Source organism: Phyllostomus hastatus, unplaced genomic scaffold (genome assembly GCF_019186645.2).
Source record: "Phyllostomus hastatus isolate PE091 unplaced genomic scaffold, TTU_PhHast_1.1 phas_scaffold_78, whole genome shotgun sequence".
In the NCBI taxonomy this organism is placed as follows: domain Eukaryota; kingdom Metazoa; phylum Chordata; class Mammalia; order Chiroptera; family Phyllostomidae; genus Phyllostomus; species Phyllostomus hastatus.
In genome coordinates, this window is record NW_025334041.1 from 79959852 (window position 1) to 79987255 (window position 27404).

General features: G+C 36.5%; 1 protein-coding gene across 2 annotated transcripts in view; it reads left to right on the plus strand.

The window, feature by feature from the left end:
* Window positions 1-20575: 20575 nt before the first annotated feature.
* LRRTM4 (leucine rich repeat transmembrane neuronal 4) overlaps window positions 20576-27404 on the plus strand; it is a 758612-nt gene continuing 751783 nt past the window's right edge. The window contains exons 1-3 of one of the 2 annotated variants that reach the window (XM_045828590.1): window positions 20576-20823; window positions 21095-21243; window positions 23050-24596. In XM_045828590.1, the coding sequence (XP_045684546.1) occupies window positions 21240-21243; window positions 23050-24596 (1551 nt within the window). In that variant the 5' untranslated portion in view covers window positions 20576-20823; window positions 21095-21239. The remainder of the gene's footprint in view (window positions 20824-21094; window positions 21244-23049; window positions 24597-27404) is intronic. The other variant, XM_045828589.1, reaches the window with a different exon arrangement.

The following is a 27404-nucleotide window of genomic DNA, read 5'->3' on the forward strand; positions in this document are numbered from 1 at the left end:
GAAAGTAATAAAAGATGGATGCAAAATTTTAGGTTAAAACATTGTGACTGAAGGAATTTAAATCATCCAAACTATCATTGTTCTACAGGCACCTCACAGATTTTATTACATGCAAAAACTAATTCAGTATGCCACCCACACACTAATTCTGGAAATATTACATATGAATGGGAATTAATAATAATAAATTTGTAAGAGTGATACAGATAAAGGATAATAAGTAGAGGTACTAGTAAAGCATGGTGTTGTCTAATTGCAAATTAGGGTACAGAAAAATTTAAATTGTGATAAGTGATAAAATATTTCATAGAAAGTAGATTAATCTAAACCTGGAGAAAATCAGATTATCATAATTTTCAAAGTATCTATTTAAATGAGGCTATATAAGTTACTGCCTGTCTTTAAGAGTGACATGTGTGTCTGCATGTGTTTAATCATAATATGATTTAAGTTTCTTCTGAAAACATTAGTCGTGGTTACCTCTAAGGGAGAATATTATATGAAAATATGTATTTAAAATTTGTTCCAGTTATACCTAGTGAGTATTTATTGCTTGAAATGGAGAGCTAAATGCCATAAAATAAACAAGTAATGTTATTAGAGGATACCAAGTGAATTGATAATCAACGTGAGGAAAGGTGTCTGTCTCAATTTATGATGCCAAAACTTGGTAAATTAGCTTTTAAACATAAGACTATATTTTATTCAGTGGGAACTTCACCTCAGAAGCTGTGGTTAAAAGGTACACTTTTTCAGGTGTACCACAGAACATTTAATTCCATGAATTTCTTTTGCATGTGGAATCCTGCAAGTACTTGACAGGACTTGCTATTTTACTCAAATTTATAATCCTTTCATAATCTCTCTGAATTTTGAAATTTTCAGTTTTTCTCCTGCTCTCTAATTTCCTCTCTGTTTTTTTCACATTCTCCTACTTTTTTTCCCAAAAACCTGGTTCTTCTTTCCAAGCATTATTTTAAAATTTCAGAGAGTGTGCCCTGTGTTTTATTGATATTCTGCAAGTCAATGAATCTGTCTTGGTATTCTCTTGCCACCACCATTACTTGGCTCTACCTTATCCAAACATGTCTATAGACCACCATTTTTTTTTATCAGTGATAGCAGAAACTAATTTTTACTTAGACAAACTATATTGAAGGCCTGTGAAAACCAAATGAGAATTGTATCCACATACAATTATCACTTGCATGGTATCTGTTTTCTTCTGCTTCTTTGGAGCCACCATTGTACACAGACCAGCTCACCTCAGCAACCAAGAGTGACTTCCATCATTACCAGTTGTTCATGCTCAGAGACCAGCCACCTACTCCCTAAAATCATTCCCTTCTCATTATTTTTTTTTAAGATTTTATTTATTTAGACAGAGGAGAATGAAGGGAGAGAGAGAGGAAGAGAAACATCTATGTGTGGTTGCCTCTTGAGTGCCTCCCACTGGGGACCTGGCCTGCAACCCAGGCATGTGCCCTGACTGGGAATCGAACCAGTGACCCTGTGGTTCACAGGACAGTGTTCAGTCCAATGAGCCACACCAGCCAGGGCCCCTTTCCTTCTCATTCTAATATCTGCCACAGATATTGATTCTATTGGGATGCTGGTGGCCTCAAACTTGAGACCCTCAGGTCATCCTGTCAGATTACAACAATCCCTTCAACTCCAAGTCCAAAACTCAGTTACTCAGTCTGAAATGCAAGTGAAGCATTATCAAAGTATCCAGGTTAGTCTTTGTCCCTCTCAGCCTCTTTACTTTAGGGTTTCTTTGTCAATGTCAAATCAAGATATCCTTTCTCTTCTCCCTAGGCTCTAGAGCAGAAACCCTCTGGTTAACCAACAGGACACAGGTCTTCCCAAAACAAAGAATACTTTTCAGAAGACATGCATTCTAAATCCACTATTGGTGAAAGAAACACTATGTGCAAACATTAGAGCCATAGCTGCAGCCATAACCTTCACAATCAGGTGCCTGATAGAGTGTCAGTTAGAGCACTGGTAATCACAGGGGAGTTTGCCATTTTTCTAGAAACAAGTGATGCTTAATTTACTTTTACATAAAAGCCTAGTATAAAGCTTTCAAGAAGTCACTGAGAATAAAAAAACTCTTAGCAAGCAATGAGTCTAGCCTGACTCAATTTGAATACGTTTCTATAGGCAGCCTCAGGGTCAGCTTCACATAGTGAGTAAATAGTGCAATAAGACATTTGTCAATGCCCCATAGACAGAAGCTCCTTGGCAGTATGTAGATGGATATTTTGTCTGTTAAATCCCTTAAATTGCTGGGCATAGTTGTATAATTCTATTGTTTTTCAAGGACTTCTAGTTATAGAATTAAAGTCATCAATGTGACAGAGAAACATCTATAAGCTGCCTCTTGTATACACCCCAACCAGGGGCTGAACCTGCACCCCAAAACCTGCAACCCACAATAATGCATGTGCCCAGTCTGGGAATTGAAACAGCTACCTTTTGCTTTGTGGGACAATGCCCAACTAACTGAGCCACACCAGTAAGGACAAATATTACATTTTCTTAATTTGGGAATTCAGATATTTTTAAGTATATTTTATTGATTATGTTATAACAAGTGTGCCAGGTTTTTTCTCCCTTTATTCCTGCCCCACCCTGCCCCCACCCCCTACCATCCAGCACCACCACCCACTTAGTTCATGTCCATGTACATATAAGTTCTTTGGCTTCTCTACTTCCTATAGTATTCCTAACCTCCCCCTGTCTACTTTATTCCTACCAGTTATGCTTCTTATTCCCTGTACCTTTTCACCATTCTCCCCTCTCCCTTCCCCATTCATAACCCTCCATGCGGTCTCCATTTCTGTGATTCTGTTCCTATTCTAGTTGTTTGCTCAGTTTTGTTTTTGTGTTTTAGGTTTAGTTGTTGATAGCTGTGAGTTTGTTGTCATTTTACTGTTCATATTTTTGATCTTCTTCTTTCTCTTAGATAAGTCCCCTAAACATTCCATATCATAAGGGTTTGGTGATGATGAACTCCTTTAACTTGGCCTTATCTGGGAAGCACTTTATTTGCCCTTCCATTCTAAATGATAGCTTTGCTGGATAGAGTAATCTTGGATGTAGGTCCTTGCCTTTCATGACTTGGAATATTTCTTTCCAGTCCCTTCTTGCCTGTAGGGTTTTTGTTTTTGAGAAATCAGTTGATAGTCTTATGGACACTGCTTTGTAGGCAACTCTCTTCTTTCTTCTTGCTGCTTTTAAGATCCCTTATCTTTAATCTTGGGTAACTTAATGATGATATGCTTTGGTGAGTTCTTCCTTGGGTTCAATTTCTTTGAGACTGTCTGGGCTTCCTAGACTTCCTGGGAGTCTATTTCCTTCTCCAGATAGGGGAAATTTTACTTCATTATTTGTCCAAATAAATATTTTGCTCTTCCTCTTCTCCTTCTTGCCCCCCTATGATTCGGATGTTAGAGTGCATCAAGTTGTCCCAGAGGTTCCTAAACCTTTCCTCATTTTTTGGAATTCTTGTTTCTTCATTCTGCTCCACCTGGATGTTTATTTCTTCCTTTTGTTCCAAATTGTTGATTTGAGTCCCAGTTCCCTTCTCTTTACTGTTGGTTCCCTGTATATTTTCCTTTACTTCACTTTGTGTTGCCTTCATTTCTTCCTTCATTTTGCAACTGAACTCAATTGTTTCTGTGATCATACTGATTACCAGTGTTGTGAACTCTGCTTCTTACAGGTTGTCTATCTTCTTGTTGCTTAGTTTTTTTTTCTGGAGTTTTGATCTCTTTTTTCATTTGGGACATCTTTATTTGCCTAGGCATACCTGTTATATTTTAAGAGGCAAAGCCTGATGTATTTACTGGGGTGGGGCAACCCTCTTTGCTGGGTTGTGGCTTTTTCTGTGGGGGAGGGATCAGCTTGGGTTTGCTCCTCTCTAGACCCACTTTCCCTCAGGGAAATTCAGATGATCTTATACTGTACAGATAAATGAATTATTTAGGTCTTGAAGCTGATTGACTTTTAAAAATACATACATTGGTAATAACTTTATTTTTAGTAATTTTAACATAATGAAACACATTAACTTTAATACTTCAATTTAATTTACAGTAATGCTATTTTCTGTTCCTCAAAACCTTTCCTGTACAATATCTGTGCTTAGTTAGATTCTGCTTTTGATTTATGATCTCTGAATTTCCTTTACCCCTTCTCTATTTGATAAGAGGTCAAGGAAGGTTATTTTGGTCTCAGGGGACATTGGATAATATCTGAAGACATTTTAGAGCATCAAAAGTAAAAGTTGGTGAGTTGCTATTGGTATTTTGGGGGTAAAAAGCAGGATTACTGCTGAATATCCTGCAATGCACAAAATATCCCCTAGAAAAAAGAATTATCTAGTCCAAAATGCCAATGGTATTGACCTTGAGAAACCCTGTACTAAAGTGTTAGTCTTAACACAAAAAAACATACCTTGAAACCCTCAACACAGTATTTCCTTTAAAAGCAGCTCTTTTGCAGTTTTTACATCATTGGTGAAAGCTATTTCAAGAAAGTGTGTTTAAATGTTGCATTTAGTCAACTCACTTATTAAGTTAACAAGTCAATCAACCACAAGTCACAAATCAATAATAAAATAAGCTTCATTGGCTCCAACACTTTCTCCAAGGAACAATTTGCTAAACCATGCAAGTAGAAAATAATAAATGATGCAAGTGCAGGTGTAAAAAGTAAAAACTGAATACTGATACTATTCAATTTGGTTATATAATGGAAATATTGAATGCAGTGTTTCATTATTATTGTAGAATTCTTTTAGTCCAAAATTTAAATATAGGTTTTATGTATTAGTTATGTCAACTAAAGACAGCTGTAGCATTAAGACATGAAATATTTATTAATTCAGTAAACTTTTCATCAATATGGATTTTTGAAAACAATGCATGAGTCCTTAGCAAGGGTTTGCCTGTCATATGTGTTTGGCTCCTCCTCAACTACCTCATCTTATAAATCACCCATTCTCCCTTCTAAACTCTCATACCCCATTCCCCTTCATTTTCGTTTGTCCAAAAAGGTCTTATATATCCCATGTCACCTCATTGTCTTTGGAATTGCAAAGGAATTTTCATGCTTTTGTCAATTACCCAAGCACATGTATTTAAATGTGATTTTATCCTATTAATCTGTCTCTGTTAATTTAACAATTAGCCCAGCCAGAAGAACTTAGGAAGGAGGTAAAGTATTTATACTTGTTTAACCCCCACATAACAATAAATATACATTTCTACATATATCATATAGTAATGGGATACAGAGCATGAGTCCCATGATAATAGAGGAATACCCTGGCAGTCCTGCCTTTAGGCAAGATGTGGGGTGGGAAGGGTGCTCACGGAGTAGAAGGTACAGCTTTTAAGATAGTTTGCATAACAAAAGGCAAGTTAATAGCCCTACTTTCCTGAAGGAAAAAGGGTTGCTGCCCAGGATGAATTGTGTGCATGACTGTGAGAACATTCAGATACTCCTGACATAGTGGGGGGGCGGGGGGGCGACAGGATGGCAGCGATGCCCACCCTAGATGCCGAAAGTGGGTCCTAGACACTGGGGAACTGACAAAATTGTCAGACACTAACACATCATAGGACGGACTGGATACATAGGAAGTTCCCAGGCAAGTGTTTACATTAGGGTGGGCTGAAGGTCAGAAGGAGGGAGCTACAAGGTCTACAGAGAGAGAGAGGAGGTCTGCTGGGAGGTCTGAAGGTCTGTTGGTCTGCCCCAAGGTCCAGAAGTCTGCCTGGAGAAAATGACAGCAGAGCTGCCACTGCTGCAGGAGACCTGCCTGGCCACTCAGATGTGAGAGATGTTTGTAGCTGAACTGTGCCTGGGAATGCTGAGCTGCAGACTTCGGCTTTTCTGAAAGATGGTACCTCTGAAAAGCATATTCTGAAACTGGCCTGGTTTGGCAGAGAGAGGTAGGATTGTGCATTTTAGGGTGCTTTTAAAGGGAGTAAGACTCAATGGCAGAAATCTGCCATTCCAAATCTGTATAACCTTTAAATAAACAACCCTTTCCTTTTTCACCAGACTCTTGCATTGGGAGTCACACTTCTTGGTGGCAGGCAATCAAAACCCACAGCTATTTCAGAACACTACTGACTGGTTCTGTAACAGTATGATATCTAGTCTTGATTATGTGTCTACATTGATATAAAAATACACTATGAAGCAAAAAACTTCTCATGACTCAAATTAAGAGTTAATATTGAATAATAATTTAACAAATTAAAGGTCAGACATATTTTAAGTACTATGGGTAACTCACAATTCGACCTAAGAAGATAGTGTAAGGAATTGCTATGCAGCCTAAGAAAACCTGAATTGCAAGAATTTTGCTGACACTTCTGTTGACAGACAAATGGCTTCCAAACTTACAGATTTGTAATCTGTCAAAAGCTGCATGGGCTATAGGAGTAATGCACCATATTCATATTCTATACTTTCAATTCTTAGTTTTTCCACATTCCTTTGTCATGAATTATGTTAAAATAAAAATTAAGGCACATTAACATTTTCAGGAGGTCATTTCATTTTCAATGTATTCAAATTGGCCATCCCCAAACCATAAATGGAGCTCCCCCAGCAGGAGCTAAGGTTTTATGAAGAAGATATGAAAACAATCACTTAAGTTTGCTTATTTGGGAAATCCAGTTGGCTGTGATTGATTGTCCTCAAGTTTCATTTTCTTGGATTCAACAGCATTGATTCTGGCTTAGGTTTCATTTTGCTTCCTTAGGCTACTGTGTGTTAGAGCCACACCAGTCTGATTGCCTCCTCATTTAATTACTTGAACTACTGTATATTTTTAAAGTACAATTTTAATCTACCTTTTAGATATATGCATTACTTTCAGAAATTCAAAACCGTGAGATTGAGTGTGTGTCATAGTTATTTGTACCCTCAGGTTTAATACTATACAAAGCAAATAGTAGACATTTAGTAAATGTTTCTTCATGGAATATATGCTCTTGCCTTTCCTAGTTTATTGTGTAGCCTGTTAATTGCATTTGTAAAATATGTAGCTGGAGAAAGACTTATAGACTTTGCGAACAAAAGAAAAAATCTAAGTGTTCTAATTTAGCCTTTGGTAGATTACTTGTTTTTAAACAAATGGATGATGAAGGGCCTGTCAGGCCTCAGCCCACCAGCCTTCCGTCAGTGTGTGTTCCATCCCTTAGTTCAGTTTTCATGTGAATGACCCACCCTCCACTTGACCTTAAATTAGGCCACTCATTCTTGGAAGCAGTTGAGTACCTTTCATTGTCCACTTGCAGAGGATCTCAGCCCATACAAACTTGTCAGAGGAGATATGCCCAGAAGTTATATAGCTCCATACTTGACTCAGAGTGCATTCATTTCCTAATTTAGCTCTACAGATTAGCCATTATCCACATAGCTACAGTTTCGTGTAAAAATCAACCTAGGCAGGGCTGAATCTACCTGCAACACTGATGGGTGCTTATAGCTTCTGCTTATGATCCCCCACACTTTTAGGGGCAACTGGTATAAAATAGCTTGCATTGGCCTAGCCTAGCCTAGAGGCTAAAGACCGAGCTTTAAAGTCCAAGTGCATGGATTCTAACACTGAGTGGTAATAGTTATATAATCTTGAGAAATTTATCTTCAAATAAATTTCTGTTTCCTCCTCTGTAAAATGAAAATAGTAACAGTACCCAGGGTATATGTTTGAACAAAAGAAAAAAATAGGCTATTTGGAGAAGTAACTGACACAAAGTAAGGGTTAAATCGATGTTGGTTAATTTCATTATGATGTTTGCTAGCAATTCTGATGTGTGATAATGTAGGGCAAGTGAAAGGCTGCCCTTGCATACCCCTCTCTGCCAGCTGTACTTCTGATGAACCCTAGACTCTCATGTCTGAGTAGATGTCTGGAATGGGTGTCTGTGGGACTTTAACTTCTGTGTTGAGATGTAGAGCATACATCCCTCCAACCCATTTGTCTTCTGAAACAAGCTCTCCTGTCCTATTGCTTGTCAACATAAGAAACATCCAAACCTGTAGATAACTTTCATTCATTTTTTTTTCAGCCAAACTGGTGACGATTGCCAGGAGGCAAAATCTCAAAGACTGAGAAAATGCTCTGAAAAAAAAATGGCAGTTTTCACACTTATTGTATACATTGTAATCAAAGGGGAAGATGTAAGGGGATCACATGAAATCCACTGGTGATGGATTAGGGAGAAGGGAGAAAGCAAAGTGGGAAAATCTCTGAGAATGGATGAAAAGTAAAATGGAGACACACATACTTCTTTTACACTGGTTGGTATAGATAGTTAACAATTAACACTGACAGCACAAAGAGATGGTATGAGGGAGAATAAGATAATAATGAGGGGTTCTGTGGTCTCGTGTTCTCGTGAGAAATTGTGCCCTGAAGGAAAAAGGGTATTACTCTGACATTCCAAAGGTGTATTATCACAGATGTCAAAAGGCAATAGATAGGCTCAATTAAGAAAAAGATTGACCTTTGTCAGGGAAAATACTGCCCTAGGACATGGCTACTGGCCACAACTCCTTTTTAGTTAGGAAGTGCTCATTTCCAACCATCCTACGTGGTTACTTTCAGTCTCTGCGTTTGTAAGACCACCATGCAGATCTCTCCTGAGCTTGTCAGGGTTAGACTGTGGCCCCTTTTTTGTCTACATGCTGCAGTGAATGACTTACCTACCCAGAGTGGGCAGTATATTGGGCTTGCCCTGTGATTGTGGAATACCACCAGCTGAAATAAATCCTCTCTGTTACACTTGAAATGCAATTCCTGTTAGCCAGAAATATGTTTTGGTTAGCCTGTAGGAGTTTCTAGGACTGCATGTTTTAACTTACTAATATTTATTCATTTGTGCCATTACCTATAGAAAATATACTGAATTTTATAAGATCATATACAGCTATAAAAAAACAACATCCTGGGTGTTTATATAAGTAGGCGAAAGCCATATTCATTAGCTGGTATCCAGATAGAACTAAAACTCGAGAATCCCTCTAGACTGTGGCAGACCCTTTCAATTTCCTCTACTAATTTCTAGTGACATTGAGTTTCGTTGGTGTTTTTTCATTACTATAATAGTAAATTATAAATAAGTTAAATGTAACATTATTTTTGGAAAAAAATGTTTTAAATATAACTATTTTTGTGGGTAGTAATTTATAGCGAGCAAAAATAAGTAAAAAACAAAAAGATTTATGTGTTGGGAAGGGTTGAGTGTTGATGTGTGTACACAAACATGCATGTATAAGAAATCTTTGTTTCTAGTATAGAAGTATTTCCTGACTGGACACGTGTTTCAGAGAAATATCTAGATAGTTGTTATTTACATTCTAATTATCTGTTAATCATTAAACTCATTAAACCAGGAGGGTGTAGGAATTTCAGTGATAAGCACCTAAGTTCATATTACCTTATTTACTCTCCAGCAGAAGGGTATGGAAGCTACTCTGTGCTGCTGAAGTATATTCATTTGTTCATTTGCTATTTTCACTGTTAATTTCATGCTGTCTGCTTTAGATGAAAGTTACTCAAGTCTTTTGGGGACCTTGTAACAGAAACTTACATATCTCCCATTCCTGAATAAATGCAATACTAATGCTTAAGTTGCTACAAACTGTTACATATAAAATCAACATTTAAGGGTTTTTTTTTTCAACTAGTTGAGCTCTATATTATTACAAATAAGGAGAACTTACATTTGAGATAACTTTTCTTTTGTCAGTTTACATTTGAGAAATGCTTCATTTTTTTTTTCAGTTGAAAGACTTCCTTTGTTTAGAAATAGATTTCCAAAAGGTTAATTGTGAAGTCATGAATTCATTTATAAAAGCTTTAATCTGAGCAGGTGGACATTTAATGTTTTCTACGTAATTCATTAAAATGTTATTCTCAGACATTCTCATTATTGTCTAATATAATGCATGAGATGGATGAGGGATTTTTAGTGGCTGGTAGCATAGTCCATGATATATCTAATTTTATCAAGGTTTATAAGGAAGCAAGATGACCAAATACAGCCTTGTCACTTAGCAACTGGAATACTTTCTGAGAAATGCAACCTTAGGTGAGTTTTTTAGTTGTGTGAACATCACAAAGTACACTTACCAAACCTACATGGTAGAGCCCACTACTGTAATTGTGCTATACTTTTCTTAACAAGAAGCTTGTAAATTTTAAACCTTTTCCCAAAGAATTAGCACATAGTTTCATTAGCCTTTTCTTTCTATCCCAATTGTGTTTGTTTGTGCTGTGATATATGTTCTATTTATTCTTCCACATGAATTGTTTATTATTTTCTCTGGTTTCTTCAAGAATAATTTCAAATGGGTTTTTCATATTTTCTCCCATTGAGGCAGTCTGCAAATGTATAAATTTTATTCTATAAATGCTTTCACTCTGTCTCAGGTTTAGTTAAGCTGTTTTTCTATTTTCATGTGTCAGGAAAAGAAACTGCTCTCTGTAACACTTGGAAGTTTTGTCAGGACAAAAGCTGAGTAAAAGTTATTTTTAGGTAAGGAGCCAGCTAGCAGACGTTGCTAAGTGATGATATCTGAAGGTCACTAACCTTGCCTCTGCTTCTGAATGCTTGCTTCCAGCAGCTGGTTCCCCCTCCTTTTCTGCCTGTGTAACTGGTATATAAAAAGGACCCCTAACCCAGCCTTTTGGGGCTCAGAATTTGGGATTCTCCTCTGGGCCCCCCTGGGTAATAAAGTTTGTGCTTCGTTATCTTCCCACATGTGGGTGGATTTTCCACAACAATGTGTCTTAAAATAGATTTTGTGGGGTTTTTTTGTTAGTATCGTTAATTTATAGGTTGTTTGAAAAATGTTGGTTAATCTTTATTACTTGTGTTGTTTCTGGTTTGTTTTCTTGATTCTAGATTTCACTTTCCTTATAATTGGAGTCAGATAACATGACAGATATAATCTGATATTTTTTAAATTTACTGGGACTTGATTTGTTGCCCAGTAAAAGATTTGTCTTAGAAAATATTCCATGTACACAAAAATATGCATAAAATGTAGTTTTTCTTTAAGTGATCTATAAAGGTCTTCAATATCGATCTGGTTCGAACTTGTAGATAAGGTCATTAGTATCATTTTAAATATTTTATTTTTTATTATTACATTTTTTATTGTTTTTCAAGTACAGTTTTCTGCTATACTCTTATAGGACTGGTAGTATAGTGGGTTTGTTTACACCAGCATCACCACAAACTCCTAAGTAATTGTAGTGTAAGACCTGACATCTGGCTCTTCTTTTTGTAATGCAAATGAATGATTTAAGCTTCAATTGTGGAGACATCCATTTCAAAGAGACATCCATTTCAGAGGCATACAATTTAAGGAAAGCTATCTGGAATAAACACCATCAAGTGATTTAAAAACCAGGCTACCTTCTCCACACTGAGGATCCTTTGTTACAGATTTTGGTTGATTTAACTGACCATTTGGACTACTTGTTACTCCTACTCTTCAAATGTTTCTCTCTCATCTTTTAAACTCATCAATGAAGAGTACACCAGAGAAACCCTAGGGCCCACATGTGACCCCACTAAAAAAGGCTCCAGGTGTATCTCTCTACCCCTCATCCCTTTTGTCTCTCTGTGTGCCCCCTCACAGGACTTGTATGCTCCAGGACCTGTAAGTAGTAAACTTTTATTTTCTTCAAAGTTGCCTAATGGTTATTACTTAAAAGTGTCTAGCAATTATAATAAGGATCAGTCCAACTGTAACAGTGGTTTGGAAAGGGGAGATGTCTGTGGGAAGCTCACTGGGACTCAGGAGAGTGTCCCTGAACTTTTCCAGCTGATAGTGTTACTGTCAATAGGCTAAAACCAGTGCAAAACAGTCATGTGATGGCTACAAACCAATGACGGCTGAGACTTCACTACGCATGTGGAATTTTTGGCTCCATAGTTACCTTATGGGACCACCATCATGTATGTAGTCCATTGTTGACTGGAACATCCTTATACACTGCATGGTAGTACTCCCTTGAATTTTCCTGATATTTATAGCCTATTATTTGTTTTCTATAATTCAGTTAGCATGCCAGTAATCAGACACTGTTAGCACCTAAAACAAAACAATGCCTTCATTTAGAGGTGATAGGGGAAAATGTTTATAGAAATTGTGATATTACTGAGGTCATTTTGCTAATTTATAGTTGAACCCAGACCATACACGGGTCCCCTTGGCGTAGTGCCAGCACAAAAATACATGTATGACTGAAAGACTTGAGCAGGCTTGGTAAGGCACTGATAGCTGTGGTCAATGAAAAAAGTGTGTGTGTGTGTGTGTGTGTGTGTATATATATATATGAGCTTGTTTTTTTCTTTTAAGAAAAAAGTTGAGAGTGAAAAATATAACATACATGCAGACAAACTGAGCTGAATATTATTAAAAGTATCAGGGTAAACAATAAACATTAATTAGATGAAAATGTATTTATAGCCTTATTAATATATGGATATTAATAAGGAGATATACATATATATTTAATACTCAAAACAATAAGTACAAATGATATACTATTGTTCTATTATACAGATAAGGAACTTAAGTTAGGACTAGTTAACTTAATTTCTTATATCCAGCTATAGAGGGATTAGTACTTGCTTACTAAATGCATATTTTTACTATTAAAAACTATATGTAAAACTATGTAAACATAAATCTTACCAGCGATATTATAGTAGCATTAATAAGCCTTTATATGCTTTTGTATCAGTATTTACTTAACTCTCAAACTATTTCTGTTATTTTACTTTCTGGTGCCACCCCTCCCTGACAGAAGATAGCACAAGCATAAACACATGTGCATTACAATAGAAAAATGTAATATCTGACAATAACTTAGTGTGTAGTTTTTAACTTCTATTTCTTTTCCTAGTGGGGATGCATATATTGTATATTTTTCCAGTCTGAATTTCCTATAACTTATTACCCTTGTCTATATTAAGTATTTTTAAATATTACATGGAAACTCCTTGATCTATTGCTCTCATTTTCTTCTTAATTCTTTTCATGAACTGAACTTGTATGTTTTTTATATATCAGAATTTTTCAATCTTTTTTGTATGGTTTCTTACATCACCTCAAAGTTCATGAAAATAACAGACTTTGAAGACAGAAAATTATGTTATTGAGTCAGGATTTACCTGTTGGTAACAGAATAGCCAATGGATATAGCCACTACTAGCTACAACAGACAAAACCTCCTATCAGCAACATGCTGTCATTGCACCTGCTTTGAGTTATGTTCCTAGCTCTAATATTAACTATTTGAGACATTTTGAAAAGGCTGTTTATCTTAATTTTAGTTTCTATATCTGTATATTTATATCAGTGTCATTCAATCTATATATACTGAGAAGTCAATGAAATAGACTAACAGCTCACCATTAAGTAAAATAGATAAATTTAAATACAGCAGGGTAAGTATTGCTTTATTAGTAGTAGTTTCAGTTTAGTGATATGGCCTCTTTTTATGGTGTATGGTGAGGACAAGTATGTAGAGATATTCATGAAAGCCCCTAAATTAAATTTGATATTTTGTTGTTTTATCTAGCTCAATAAATAATTTTCCATTCAGTACTGCCCAATTTCCATTTAAATCTATCTATAGAGATATTAATTTAAATTATATTCAATTATTCTCATTTAAGTTTATGATTTAGATCTGATTCTTGTTTATAAACTCTATTTATCTGATGAAATCCCCATGGTGTGATCTTTTAAATATAGTTACAACAGTTATATCTAAGCCTGTGCCTTCAATATTGAATCATTGATGAGTCTGTTTCTACTATTTGTTTTTTTCCCATTATTTATTCAAGTAAGTCAAGCATTCACCTCTAGCAAAATTATTTTTTAAATTATTTTTCTGCTATATTTGCTTCTTCATCCTTCACTTTTAACCAGTTTACTCTGAATTACCCTTTTAGCCTCACCAACTTGGTAAAATTAATTCATTCTACAAATATATGAGAGCATTTTACTTGAAAATCATTAAAATACTGCTTTTAAAGATCCTATAACAGGGTTCAGCCAAGAGGGGAGACCCCAAATGGGCATTTGAAATGGGGCCCAGAACTCAAGGTGTCCAGGAGATTTTAGGATATCCTCACCACCACCACCACCACCCCCAGGTGTGGGTTGGGGAAAGGGAGAAATGGATCAGGGCCATTGAGAGCTGTTTTGCATAGTAACAGCTTTGCAGCTAACTTCTGGTGCAGTCATTTAACATATCTATAACCTTTAACTGGTTGCATAGATATGTTGAATAGCTGTGGCCATGCTCTGAGCCAGGGGAATGGAAGTAACTTCCCCACCAAGAAGTAAACGGGGCGGGGGGGCAGGTGTCCCGAGTTGCAGTGCTTGCCTGGGAGCTTGGAGAAGATTGGCTCCAGGACAAGGGCCACGCCGGCTCAAACTCGTGATGGCAGCCCAGTAAAGCTGGAAGGATATAAGTTCTGGCATGTAAGGCTGAGTGTGGGAGGAGTCGGAAATGGGGCTGCAGAGGAAGATTGGTAAGGGGATTTAAACCCAGAGAGGCAGCCCTGGGAGGGAGAACCATGTGGCTTTGGCAGAGTGGAGACTCCTGCAGCCCTGTGAGAGAGAATCACCACTCGGCTTTGGCAGAGTGGCGACCCCCTCCCCGCAGCCATTGAGAGAGAGAAGCACGTGGTTTTGGCTGAGTGGGGACTCCCGTGGCCCTGGGAGAAAGAACCACACACCTTTGTTAGAGTGAGGACCCCTGCAGCTTTAGAAGGGGGAACCACCACCTGGCTTTAGCAGAGATCCCGGCGACACAGCTGATGCTGCTGGGGACCCAGGGAAGTCTCCCAGTTGAGATGGAGTACTGAGAAGAACCAGGGGCTGCCTGAGCTATGGACTTCTATTTCCTTTCCTGAAATAACAGTACTCTGGCCTGCGCAAAGGGGGAAGGAAGGACTGTGTCTGTTTGTGGGTGTTTTAAGGGACTTTAGGATTTTTGATGAAGACATTAGGTCACTACTTAAGTCTGTATAGCATTAAATAAACATTTCCTTTCCTTTTTGAGAATCTCTGGTATTGAGAAATGTCTTTCCTCTGGTGGCAGACATAATGGACCCGGGGGTTTCTTTCAGTAATAGTATATCATCCCAGGCTCCCCCTTGTTTATTCTGTAACAATCCTTTCTCAATTCTCCAATACAAATTATCTCCCATGATTGTGTTTCATAACATCTTTTTTCATTTACTAACTTTTATAATCCATTAATTACATATTTATTTTTATTTTTTATCGATTTACTGTCCAATTTCCACCTAACCCAATCCCCATTTTATCACATTTGACAAAATTATTATCTATGTATTACTATCCCATCATAGATTGTCAATTTATTGTTCTTATTTGATAATTCAGTTCACTGGTTAATAAAATGTGACACTGAATTTACTAAGACCATATTAATAATTTGCACATTGTCTTAATTTAATTAATATGCACATTGGGATTAAAGATTTTAAGTGTAGACATTAACATTTCTAAACTCAGCTGAGTACACATAATAAAATATTACTTTCCTTTAAATTTTTAACACTTGTCTAATTATCACTATTATCAAACATAATGTACTGTTAAGTCATTATAGGTAAACTGAAAAAGGATAAAAAGTCACTTATCTTGATAAATATGATTTGAGGTTCCTCTTCATGTTAAAATTGAATTATGTACATAACTAAAATGTGTCTTGAAGAGTAAATTATTATTATTTTTTAAAGGAGTTTAATTGTTTATTTTTAGAGAGAGGGGAAGGGAAGGAGAAAGAGGGAGAGAAACATCAATGTGTGGTTGCCTCTTGTGTGCCCCCTGCTGGGGACCTGGCCTGCAACCCAGGACTGGGAATTGAACTGTGACCCTTTGGTTCTCAGGTCCGCACTCAGTCCACTGACCTACACCAATCAGGAAAAGACTAAATTATTTTTAAGCACACGTATATATGGTGGTTCTGTCTGTCTCTGTCTCTGTCTCTGTCTCTCTCCCCTTGAGTGTGTGTTAATATATGTAGGAGAGAGCAGGAACAATACTAATTTTGCTCTTCTATCATTTAAAACTGAAGGTAAATCTGTGTGGGAAGAGCTTTACATATTGAGAATAAAGAAAAGTATAGGTACTGCGATGTCCTGATGCTAGGGTAGAGCAAGAACATAAAAAATTTACTGGGACATAATTATATGTTTCATTATTTGTTTTGTTTTTGTTTTTTAATTGTTAGTTTCATTTGTTTGTATGTTTGGTTGGTTTGTGTATTTATTTGATTGGTGTATTTTTTTTGCTTCTAATATCCATCATTACCCCTTATCCCATTTGTACTGCTAACATAAATAATCCCCTCTCATCCAACATATAGTAGGACCTTAGAGTTCTGCATTCTAGTTGGAGGAAGGAGAAAGAAACCCTCTTTCTTGCTCATGTTAATCTGGCAGTGATACATGTCAATTCTGCCATGCTGAGAATTAGTTACATGGTCCCCTACCTAGATGCAGGATTTGCCTCGGTAGGGCAGCAACTTTTTAGTGATGACTTTGGGAGACAGACACACATTTATTTCTCCCACTTTCAATATGTGTTTTCTGTTTTTTGTTTAGAAGCTATGCCCCAGCACCATTCCAGGGGTAGAATGCATGGCCTGTGTGTAAACTACTCAGGGATTCTCAATCCTGTGGACCAGAAAATTATTCAGGGGTAGAAAAAAAAAGGCTCCATTAGTTCTTGAATCATAATATACTTGGAGCCAGAACTACTGGAGTTATATTGAAATCAGAGTTAGAATGGATATAAAGGTAAGCCTAAGAAATAGATTTAAAAAAAAACTGGTTACAAATTACACTTTTAATTTCTGAATCAATTTATATCTGAAAGTTCATTCACATGAACTAAAGTAATTTTCCATTTATTTTTATTCAATTTGAGATTTTTTAAGTTGAACCTTTAAATTTTTTAACTGACACACATTATTTTAATTTTAATTGTGGAAAACAAATAATATTTTAGGGAAGAAATAAAGTATTAAGGGTATGGAAAGTGAAAATGATTATAATAATAGCAAGCAGTTGATTACTTGATTTATTCATTGAAATCAGGTCATCAGACAAGTTCATTTATATGTTCAGACTAGTTCACTTTTGGAGCAATAAATATATGGACCCACTAGGTACCACGGTGTACAGGTAAATGTTTAACAACTGGTTCTCAGTATTATTCAAACATGAATACTATCTAATATTTTTTGTTTACATTAATAAGATAAAAGTAAAACAACTTGGACATATTGAAATTTTGCTTGTTTGTTAATGACATGAGTGAATTTTCTACTCAATCAGATAATAGTTTTCAAACACTGGAAGCACATTTCTCAATTTTTGTGTTTATTATAAATAGCCACAGATGCAACACACTTTTAAGTTTAATCTGTATTATTAATTTTTAACTTTTGTTGATTTCTGTGATGTAAAATACTTCTACCATGGTCAATTTTATCAGGTAAGATCAGTAAATGCTTTGAGGTAACAAAAAATCCTATTTTATCCTTAGCTCATGGCATCTGAAATCAGTAACTTAAAGTATTATATTTACTATATTATGTATGAATACCTCATTTCATATAAAGCTTCAACTTTCTCCCCCTGTTCAGATGTAGTAGGGCTAATTGCAAGTAAGCCATCTGCCGCCTGTGGAAACAGAGAAAGCATGGTCAGCTTTTCTCATTCTTGCTTACCTTCTCCCACACTTACTCACAGCAATTTCTGACCTTTCCAGGAAACTTCATGGTTGTAAATCTAGTACTATTATAAAAAGATTTGAGATCTCGGAGCCTAGAAGATGTCAAAGGTACTTTTGTTTCTTATGGGTACACTGATATTTTCCTTAGATCTCCTTTAGAAATAATGGGCCAATTCGCAGGATGTGGATGACACTTTTTTTTCCCATCTATCTGGTGCTTGTTTAGACTTGATTGGTTCTTTTTTTTTTTCCTGTCTGTTTGGACAGCGTACTTCTATGGACTCATTTTTTGGGGGGGTCTCACTGGGATTTCAAACAACTGCAGGCTAACTCTCCTCCATAGCCCTACTTTCTTCCATGGAAAACAGTTGTTCATGTTTTTATCCACAAGCCCTGCAAATGAAATCCAAAAGCCAATCTCAACCCAAGTTTAACTCTTTTTTGCTCTGACAAACTCATCTCTTCTTATCTGTGGGATTTCCAGGACAGGAATCAGATAGCATTCTATTATACTGGGCTCACTGCTGGAAACACACACCAAGTTCAAGTAACCTGTAGAAGTCCCTTTCATTAAAGTTAAACTGAGTAGTTGACATCCCCCTTCCCTCTGAAACCTTCCCTTGGACGAAGGGTGAGTGCATTCGTGCGTGTAGGTATGTGAAGACTCTTTCCAAAGGGATCTTCACACTATATCCTTTTTCTATCTGAAATCCCTTGACTCTCTTATATCCTCACAGTTTGTTCAAGAGAGCTGTAACTGATTTTTTTTTCTGTGTGTGTGTAACTGATCTGTGACAGTCCTCTTTGCAAATTCTGCATAGGATCTAGTGGTGACTTTGTCATACAGCATCTATTAGCTTTTAATACTTTAAACAAAACTTCTATTTTTGCAAGTTATTACATCATAAATATGGGTAACATCATGAGATTTTTTTCAATCCACTTTCAAAAGCTCTTCTCATATTTCTTTTTTAAACAAAGGACATTTTATATACATGCACATATGTCTATGTGTTGAGTACATACATGTACCATATATTCATCATATTTAAAATTCTGAAGGTATAGATACAAAAAAGTCATAAAAATGAAATGAAATACCTCCAAAATCTATCTCCCAGTAAAATGTCTTCATATACTTTATTTTGGCCCAATGCAAGTAAAAATATCTTCGGAGATACTCTCTTTCATGTGTGTTCTCAGCCCCTCCCCTCCTTACCTTATACACTGTGGTCATCCTTTCCTCTCAGCAAGTACAAACCATTTTAATTTTAATTTTATTGGCAGCATGCATTCTATTTCATGAATATATTATTTTTTCCTGAACTAGTCCTCTATCATTGAATATTTGAGTGGGGTATTTGTTTCTTTGTAAACTACACTACTATGAACAAATTACATTTATTTTTATTTATTTTCTAGATAGGCATTCCCCTTTCATTAACCCAATAATATTGCCTCTTTTGGGGTACATTTGCATTTTAGTAGGTATTCATACTTAAGCCAAAGGTAAACATTTTTAAAATAGAAATTCAAGTATCAGTTAATGGGAAAGGAGTATATTTGGGTACATACTATCCCTTTTTGTTCCTTGAGAAATCCTAGTAATTGGACAATTGCCTGTCACTGTCTACTATTAAATCTGGGTCAAATTCTATTTGTTATGCATAAGATAAGCACCCCCTAACATAGAAATGTTTTCGCTGGTTGTCTTAAACCAAGAAAAAATACTCATTTTCAGTGATTCACAGTAATTCTAGTTGCTTATGTTAAATCCATTTAAACTTCTCACACTTGCTAAATTAGGTTAGCAAACTTATCCAACAGTCCTTCTCTGTGTAACATTCATTCATTCTTCTTGATTGTTCCAAAAGTTATTTGCCAGAGGATTATGAAATAAACAAGTAAAGAGGAGAAACAAAATGGAAGTGTAGTGTTATTTTTTTACAAAGTTCAGTAATTTCAGAAAAAAAAGTATTTTTAAAAAATACGTATCTCGGGTATTTCACCATTTCATCCCTCCTAATTTCGAGGATATTCTGCACTTTTTAGAGAAATATGACAATGACATAGAACATACATTTTTTTTCCTAGAAATGCACATTGTGACTGCATACTTGGTAATACAGTGCTACAGGTAATTGTTTTTAGACTAACAATGTACACTTTTGGAAAGTAAGATCTAGAATATTTAATACATTGCACAAAATTTCAGAATTTATTTTATTATCATAAGTTGGGAATTTAAAAATTAGACCTGAGGTTTGTCAATGTAACCATCTTTAAAAATGATATAATTACCATTTTTCCCTTGAATAAGATTGCTTCTCCATGGCTTGTTTAAAAAATGTAAATGAATAAAATAAACAGCATAAATACAACTCAAATTATTTCTGTTGTTGAAAAAAAGTAATAATTTCCCTGTGATATGTGCATGTGCAGCATGCACGCATAAATAAATAAATAAATACATCAGCTCAAGGCAACTTTTAGAAATTACTAATTGCATAATATTTAGGGAAGCAGTGTTTTACTTAATATTGTTATCACAGAATGGTACTCCTTGGCATAAACCTTCCATAATATATATTAGAGAGAAAAAAGTGATCCTGTGCCTTTAATTTCCCTTTCTGAGAGAGGGAAGGCTGCACACCACTGACAGGCTCACTTGTTCCCGTCTTTAATGTGCAATCTGTTTTCTCCAGCGGAGGGCACTCAGTGTATCACAAACTCAAGCATTAGCACCAACAAGCTCTGAGCATCATCAGTCTCTGGAAAGCCTTCTGAATTAGACAAGGGCTGCCTCTCAGCACAGCTACAAAACACTTTAAACCTGACCAGCTAACTAAATGGATAAACCTAGCCTGCATAGCTTTTAAACTGGGGTCTCATACAACACAGGAGGCCTACTTGCTTCAAGAACTGAAATCCAGAGGATGAATTGCTTTATCTGGGAATGGCAAAAGCCAGCACAATAAGGAATGCCAGGTATTCTGAAGATTTTCTTTTTTTTTGTCCCCCCTCTTTTTATAGAGAAGTTGGTTACCTTCGAGATGGGGCTGTAGCTCTTTTGCACTGATTGCCAATTACTGCTGATGGGTCTCTGGTGAATTACACAATGGTCCTCAGAGCCTAGAAGCCCTCCCTCGCCCCCCAAGGCTTCCTTCTCCCTGCCCCCCATCCCACCCCATGCTGATTTTTCTTCATATATGTATATATATATATATATTTTTTTTTTTGCCTGTCCTTTCCGGGGAAGTTTGTATGGGGCTACTAGCTCACATACGAGATCAGAATGGTGTGAATGACAGCCGCACTGTGTCATGAAGGTGGTGGTGGTTTCAGCGCGAGAGACCAAATAAGAAGAAAGCTGAGAGGGGGGAACTGTTTTTGGATGACAAAGGATGGGTAAGTGAACTTTTGTTGTTTCCTTGTTAGCAAAGCTGATCCTCTTGGCTTCCGATCCTCAGTCGTGGCTTTAGCTGATAAAAGACGGTGAAACAGGCAAAAAGCAGCAGCCTTTGAGTTTGCCAGTTGACTCAGTATAGTTGCTATTATATTTTTAGATCATTTTCCTGTTTATAGTTTTTTTTTAATTCGTAAATGCATAACACGGACTTAGACTCGAGAGAAATATCTTTAAGACGGTCTCTTCTGTATGCGTATCCACAGCTTGGGAATTGGACATGAGATAAATATCGTTTTTGCTTCTATTTCTTGATAATATTACTATGAGTGTATTTCAGGTCGCTGTCAGGAAGATTGTTAACACTTTACAGCGTTTGTGGAGGGCTGGGGTCGTTACTTTATCAGAGGTCGCACAAGGGCTTGCTTTATCTTTGAAGCTGTATCCTGAACACAGCTTCCAAATTTTCAGCAGTCATTTGCCCGTCTTATTTTTTCAAGTGTGACTGGCTTCCTCCACCCCCCTTTCTCCTGTCTGGGAGAGCTGGAATGTATTTCAATGAGTCTGTAGCTGGCAAGAGGACAGAGCAAGATCGGGTTTCAAACAGGAAAAAAAAAAAAGACTTAACTGGTTGAGTAAAAGAGTGTTATTTATTATTTATTATTTATTTATTTATTTATTATTTGGTTAGAGGTTTGGTTGATTTACGTCTCAGTTAAAATTATGAATATTTAAGAGAAATAAAGAAACCGCAGCACACAGTAGTTTTTTTTCCCCCTACCACTAAGAATTAATAAATCTGTTGACAGAGGAAAGAAGTCCCTTAAGATACCGTGACTTGGAATTACAGGCTAAGTGCCAATGCATTACAACTTTGCCGGTTTTCAGAAGTTAATGGAGGTAGGGGAAAGAAAAGTCAGTGAGAAATTTTAGCAGGTTGGGATGTGGGGGAGGGGAATGCTAGTTTGCGTTTCTCTACTTGTTTATACCCTGCATTTGCAAAAGCATCTGTGTTAAAATTAATGGTAAAATTAATACTACACAAGTTATTTTGCATCTTCTTAAATATTTAATAAGAATCCGAGGATCTTAACTTTGGAGCGTTTCGTGTTACCAGGAGTCAGGGTTCTTGATCTGTGTATATCCCTGGGCAAGAGAGCCACAGAAGGCAGCTCTTCCTGAGTGTTGAGAGTACCTTGACTGTAATTAGTCTTCATACTGTGCTTAATTGGCTGTCCATGCTAGTTCCAATGCCATTTTTTTTTCAGAGCTCATAACTGTTTTTCTATTATGCAATAAGGACACAATTTTAGGCAGGCAAACCTGGGTTACCTTGACAGCTGACTGAAGCTCCTTTGCCAATCACAGCCTGTGTGCTCAACTAGGAAAGATGTACAAGTACGGGGGGTTACAAAGTCACATTTATACCATTACCAGAAGATTTAGTAATACTTCTCTTGGTACCGGGTGTTCAACGGAGTGTCTAGCCAAATACTATTGTCATTAAAATGTCGGCATTAAGTGCTAAAACAGGCTCTGTGCCTTGCAGTGCTGATGTTTACATGAACTCCGGAAACTCGGGAAAGCTTTGCTCTGGGTTCCTGACACTGGCGGTTTGAAAATCAAAGAATGAAACCTAGATAGAAAACATGCCGCACAGAAGACAAGAAAGCTTTAAATGTTAAACACGTTGTTGTTAAATAAACTGTCCCATTACAACACCAGATGAAATGTTCCTGATGTTAGTAAACTGGTGGTGATTTGTATCAATAGCTTTACAATGTGCGTTTGTCTTTTTAACATTGTAGGTTTCCGTTTAATTACGCAGCTGAGAGGCATGCGCGTGGTGCTAGTGCTACTTTCTACACTGCTGCTTGTTATGCTATCAGGGGCTCAGAGAGCTTGCCCAAAGAACTGCAGATGTGATGGCAAAATTGTGTATTGTGAGTCTCATGCTTTCGCAGATATCCCAGAGAACATTTCTGGAGGATCACAAGGCTTATCATTACGATTCAACAGCATTCAGAAACTCAAATCCAATCAGTTTGCCGGCCTTAACCAGCTTATATGGCTTTATCTTGACCATAATTACATTAGCTCAGTGGATGAAGATGCATTTCAAGGCATTCGTAGACTGAAAGAATTAATTCTAAGCTCCAACAAAATTACCTATCTGCACAATAAAACCTTTCATCCAGTGCCCAATCTCCGCAATCTGGACCTCTCCTACAATAAGCTTCAGACATTGCAATCAGAGCAATTTAAAGGTCTTCGGAAACTCATCATTTTGCACTTGAGATCCAACTCATTAAAGACTGTGCCAATAAGAGTTTTTCAAGACTGTCGAAATCTTGACTTCCTGGATTTGGGTTACAATCGTCTTCGAAGCCTGTCCCGAAATGCTTTTGCTGGCCTCTTGAAGTTAAAGGAACTCCACTTGGAGCACAATCAGTTTTCCAAGATCAATTTTGCGCATTTTCCACGTCTCTTCAACCTCCGCTCAATTTACTTGCAATGGAACAGGATTCGCTCCATTAGCCAAGGCTTGACATGGACTTGGAGTTCCTTGCACAACTTGGATTTATCAGGGAATGACATCCAAGGAATCGAGCCGGGCACATTCAAATGTCTGCCCAATTTGCAAAAATTGAATTTGGATTCCAACAAGCTTACCAACATCTCACAGGAAACTGTCAATGCATGGATATCATTAATATCCATTACTTTGTCTGGAAATATGTGGGAATGCAGTCGGAGTATTTGTCCTCTGTTTTATTGGCTTAAGAATTTCAAGGGAAATAAGGAAAGCACCATGATATGTGCAGGACCTAAGCATATCCAGGGTGAAAAGGTTAGTGATGCAGTGGAGACATATAATATCTGCTCTGAAGTCCAGGTGGTCAACACAGAAAAATCCTACCTGGTGCCCCAAACTCCCCAGAAGCCTCTGATTATTCCTAAACCTACATTCTCTAAATCTGACCCCACCCAGCCCACCCTTGAAACACCAAGCCCCTCCCCAGGGTTTCAGATTCCTGGCACAGAACAAGAGTATGAGCATGTTTCGTTTCATAAAATTATTGCAGGGAGCGTGGCTCTCTTCCTCTCAGTGGCCATGATCCTCTTGGTTATCTATGTGTCTTGGAAACGCTACCCAGCCAGCATGAAGCAACTTCAACAGCACTCTATTATGAAGAGACGGCGGAAAAAGACCAGAGAGTCTGAAAGACAAATGAATTCCCCTTTACAGGAGTACTATGTGGACTACAAGCCTACAAACTCTGAGACCATGGATATATCCGTTAATGGATCTGGGCCCTGCACATATACCATCTCTGGCTCCAGGGAATGCGAGGTATGAACCATGATCCTCCTAAAAGCATTTCTACTGCGGGGAAGGAGAGGTAAATGTTTGAAGCGCTCTAGGTGTCTCTAATCACTAGAAAGATTAATGACCCTTTTGCTTTTGGGTTTTGCTCAGTGTGAAAGGTTACTTAATTAAATTACAACCACCAGGAAATTGACTGTTTTTTTTTTTATGGTTGAAATTTGAAGGAAGTTCATTCAAAGATGAGATTAAGTTGGAATAAAGCACTATGTTACAACATCATTTCTTTTTAAGTTTGTATACAGGGGTTGGACTTCACACACATACACATGAACAAAACTCATTCTAAAATTTATGCCTGGTTCTTGTTGTTTGACATTTGTGATGGAATAAAGAAGGAGGGGAGTAGCTTGATAGAAAAACAAAGTGATTTTTACCAAAAGTTCCAGGAGGTAACAAAGATTTAAACCAAAGAGCAATTTACCCAATGGTTGATTTTGTTGTAAATTTTTAGTTTTAACTAAAGCATGCAACAGGGATCTCACAAGGATAACTGTTTCCGTGTTACTTGCCATGTAGTTATTATACCAGCATAGAGAATGTCAAAGAGGCCTACTGTGTACTTGTATTAGGCTTTTAAAGATGTCTGTCTTCCTTCCTTTTTTCTTTCATTTCTTTTTTCCTCCTTCTTGTTCATTTTTTAAAAATTACTGGACATTGATCACTTTTCAAAGGTTTTCTTAAGTGCTGGCTATTTGTATGTAATCAGAATGAAACTTAAATTTCATTTTTTGGCTATGTTCCTGGAAACTAAAATCAGGTCATGATGTCGTGGGTGATTTAGCAATGACATAATGACAGGCAAGACAGGGACTGTTTGTGAGTGTTGCTGTCATCCCCAAAAGAAATGACGTGTATTCTTGTTAAACTTATCCAAAACTAAGTGATGGAAATGTGTATAAATAAAAAGAGAGAGATTTGAGTTCTGGGTATTAGCTTTTCTGTGATATGAGCCTTAAATGAAGGCATTTCATGTTATAATATTTTCCTCTTCACAAAAAAATGTTTGGACCCAGTGTCTGATTAATTAATTTGAAGACCACTTATATGAATATATTTATGAATAGGAAAATAGTCACAGATTTCAACTTGTCAATAGGTAATACATGATGTAAATTATTCTTTTGGTAAACTTGATCAAAAAGTGCAAAGACAGTGACTGCCAGAGCCTCGGCTGCTGGAATGAACTAGTGAAGAGAAGTTAAGTTCTGGCACTGTGTTGTCTTAGTGTTCAATTTTAGATGATCACTGTTTCAAAACAAAATTTAATGAATATTTAAAGACTTTGATCTTTTTTAATATTAGTTATAGCAGTTGCAAAAATATAATGTGCTAATATATTTATATAATTATAGTTATATATTTATATTAGCACATTATTATATATGTATATTAGCACATTATATATAACAATCTTTCTATGGTCTGAATGCAAATGCTAATGAAAATTTTTCAGACAAATCATTGAGTTCGACATAATCTCCAACTCAGTATAATTTGCAATATTGAGCTGTTCTTCATAGAGTTCATTTTCTTTTTTTTAGTCCATGACTAAAAAGGAGAAAACTAATCCCAGATAATAAATCCCTAAAAGAAACCTTTGTAAACTATTGCCCTTAAAAATTAAAGAGAATAAAAGATTTTATATGGAAATCTTTACAAGGATGTTTTTATTGCAGGCCAACATTTATACAGTATATGTGATTAGTAAATCAAGTTCATCCTGCTTTATTCTAGATTCTCTTTATAGTTTGAAATCCCTTTAAAAAGCTAGTGATATAAAAAGAAAAGACAGCTCCATGTCACTTCTTTAATTTTCTCTTTACTTTTGTATTGGAATGGATTCTACCCCAAAAGGAGAAAGATTATTAAAGTACTAAAATTGAGAACAGTGGCACCAAAACTTTCTCAGGCATCTTAAATTCCAGAGATTATTTCTTCAAAGAACCTAGGCGTTACCATGGTAGGAACAGAATAAAAACCTGTTTTACTTCATGAAAACATGAGTGTTTAGAAACACAGTTTGATACTATGTGCTCTATAGAGTGGAGTTTATGGTCATGAAATTGCAGTGGCATTGTTGGGGATGAATATGGTGTTAAGACATTAAGTAATGAAAAATGTAATTAAGTGTTGTCATGAAGCAGTTGAGTCAAAATGGCAGCCCTATTGAAGTAGATCAAACTCTCCATGTCCTAAAGAGTGGAAATGGTAGGCTATCCATTTTAAGACTGTAACTCCACTTTCCAGTGTGAGGGCCCCAAGAAAGCTACATTTAAATGACTATTAACATTGTAGCCACCACTCCCCCTATCTGACAGTATGCTCAGTGCATTACAGTTATAGGTGGATACATGAGGAAAAGGAAGTTCTTAGAAATTGTTATGAAAACAATCATTTTCTCTTATGTCTTTGTCACCCTGGAGTAAGGTTTTCCTTGTTGAGAAAACTTCTCTGCAAAATAAAGCCAAAAGAGATGAATGATTTGCCCAAGGTTATGATTTTTTTAAGACAATAGTGGTAGGCTAAATTTTCGTCTGGTGTTGTTTTCATAAACCTTACCTATTAGTGGCTTAGAAAATAGAGAATCATTAATTATTTATAATACAATTTTGTGAGGTAATTCTTTTCTTATTCAAAATGTCAAACTGTACCCAACAAAGCCATACATATTTAACTAGAAAACTTAGCGCCGAATGCTAATTTTCTAAGATAGTGCCTTGAAAAAATTGCATTAAATTGAAAATTCCACTTATACACTAATGTTATATTTTA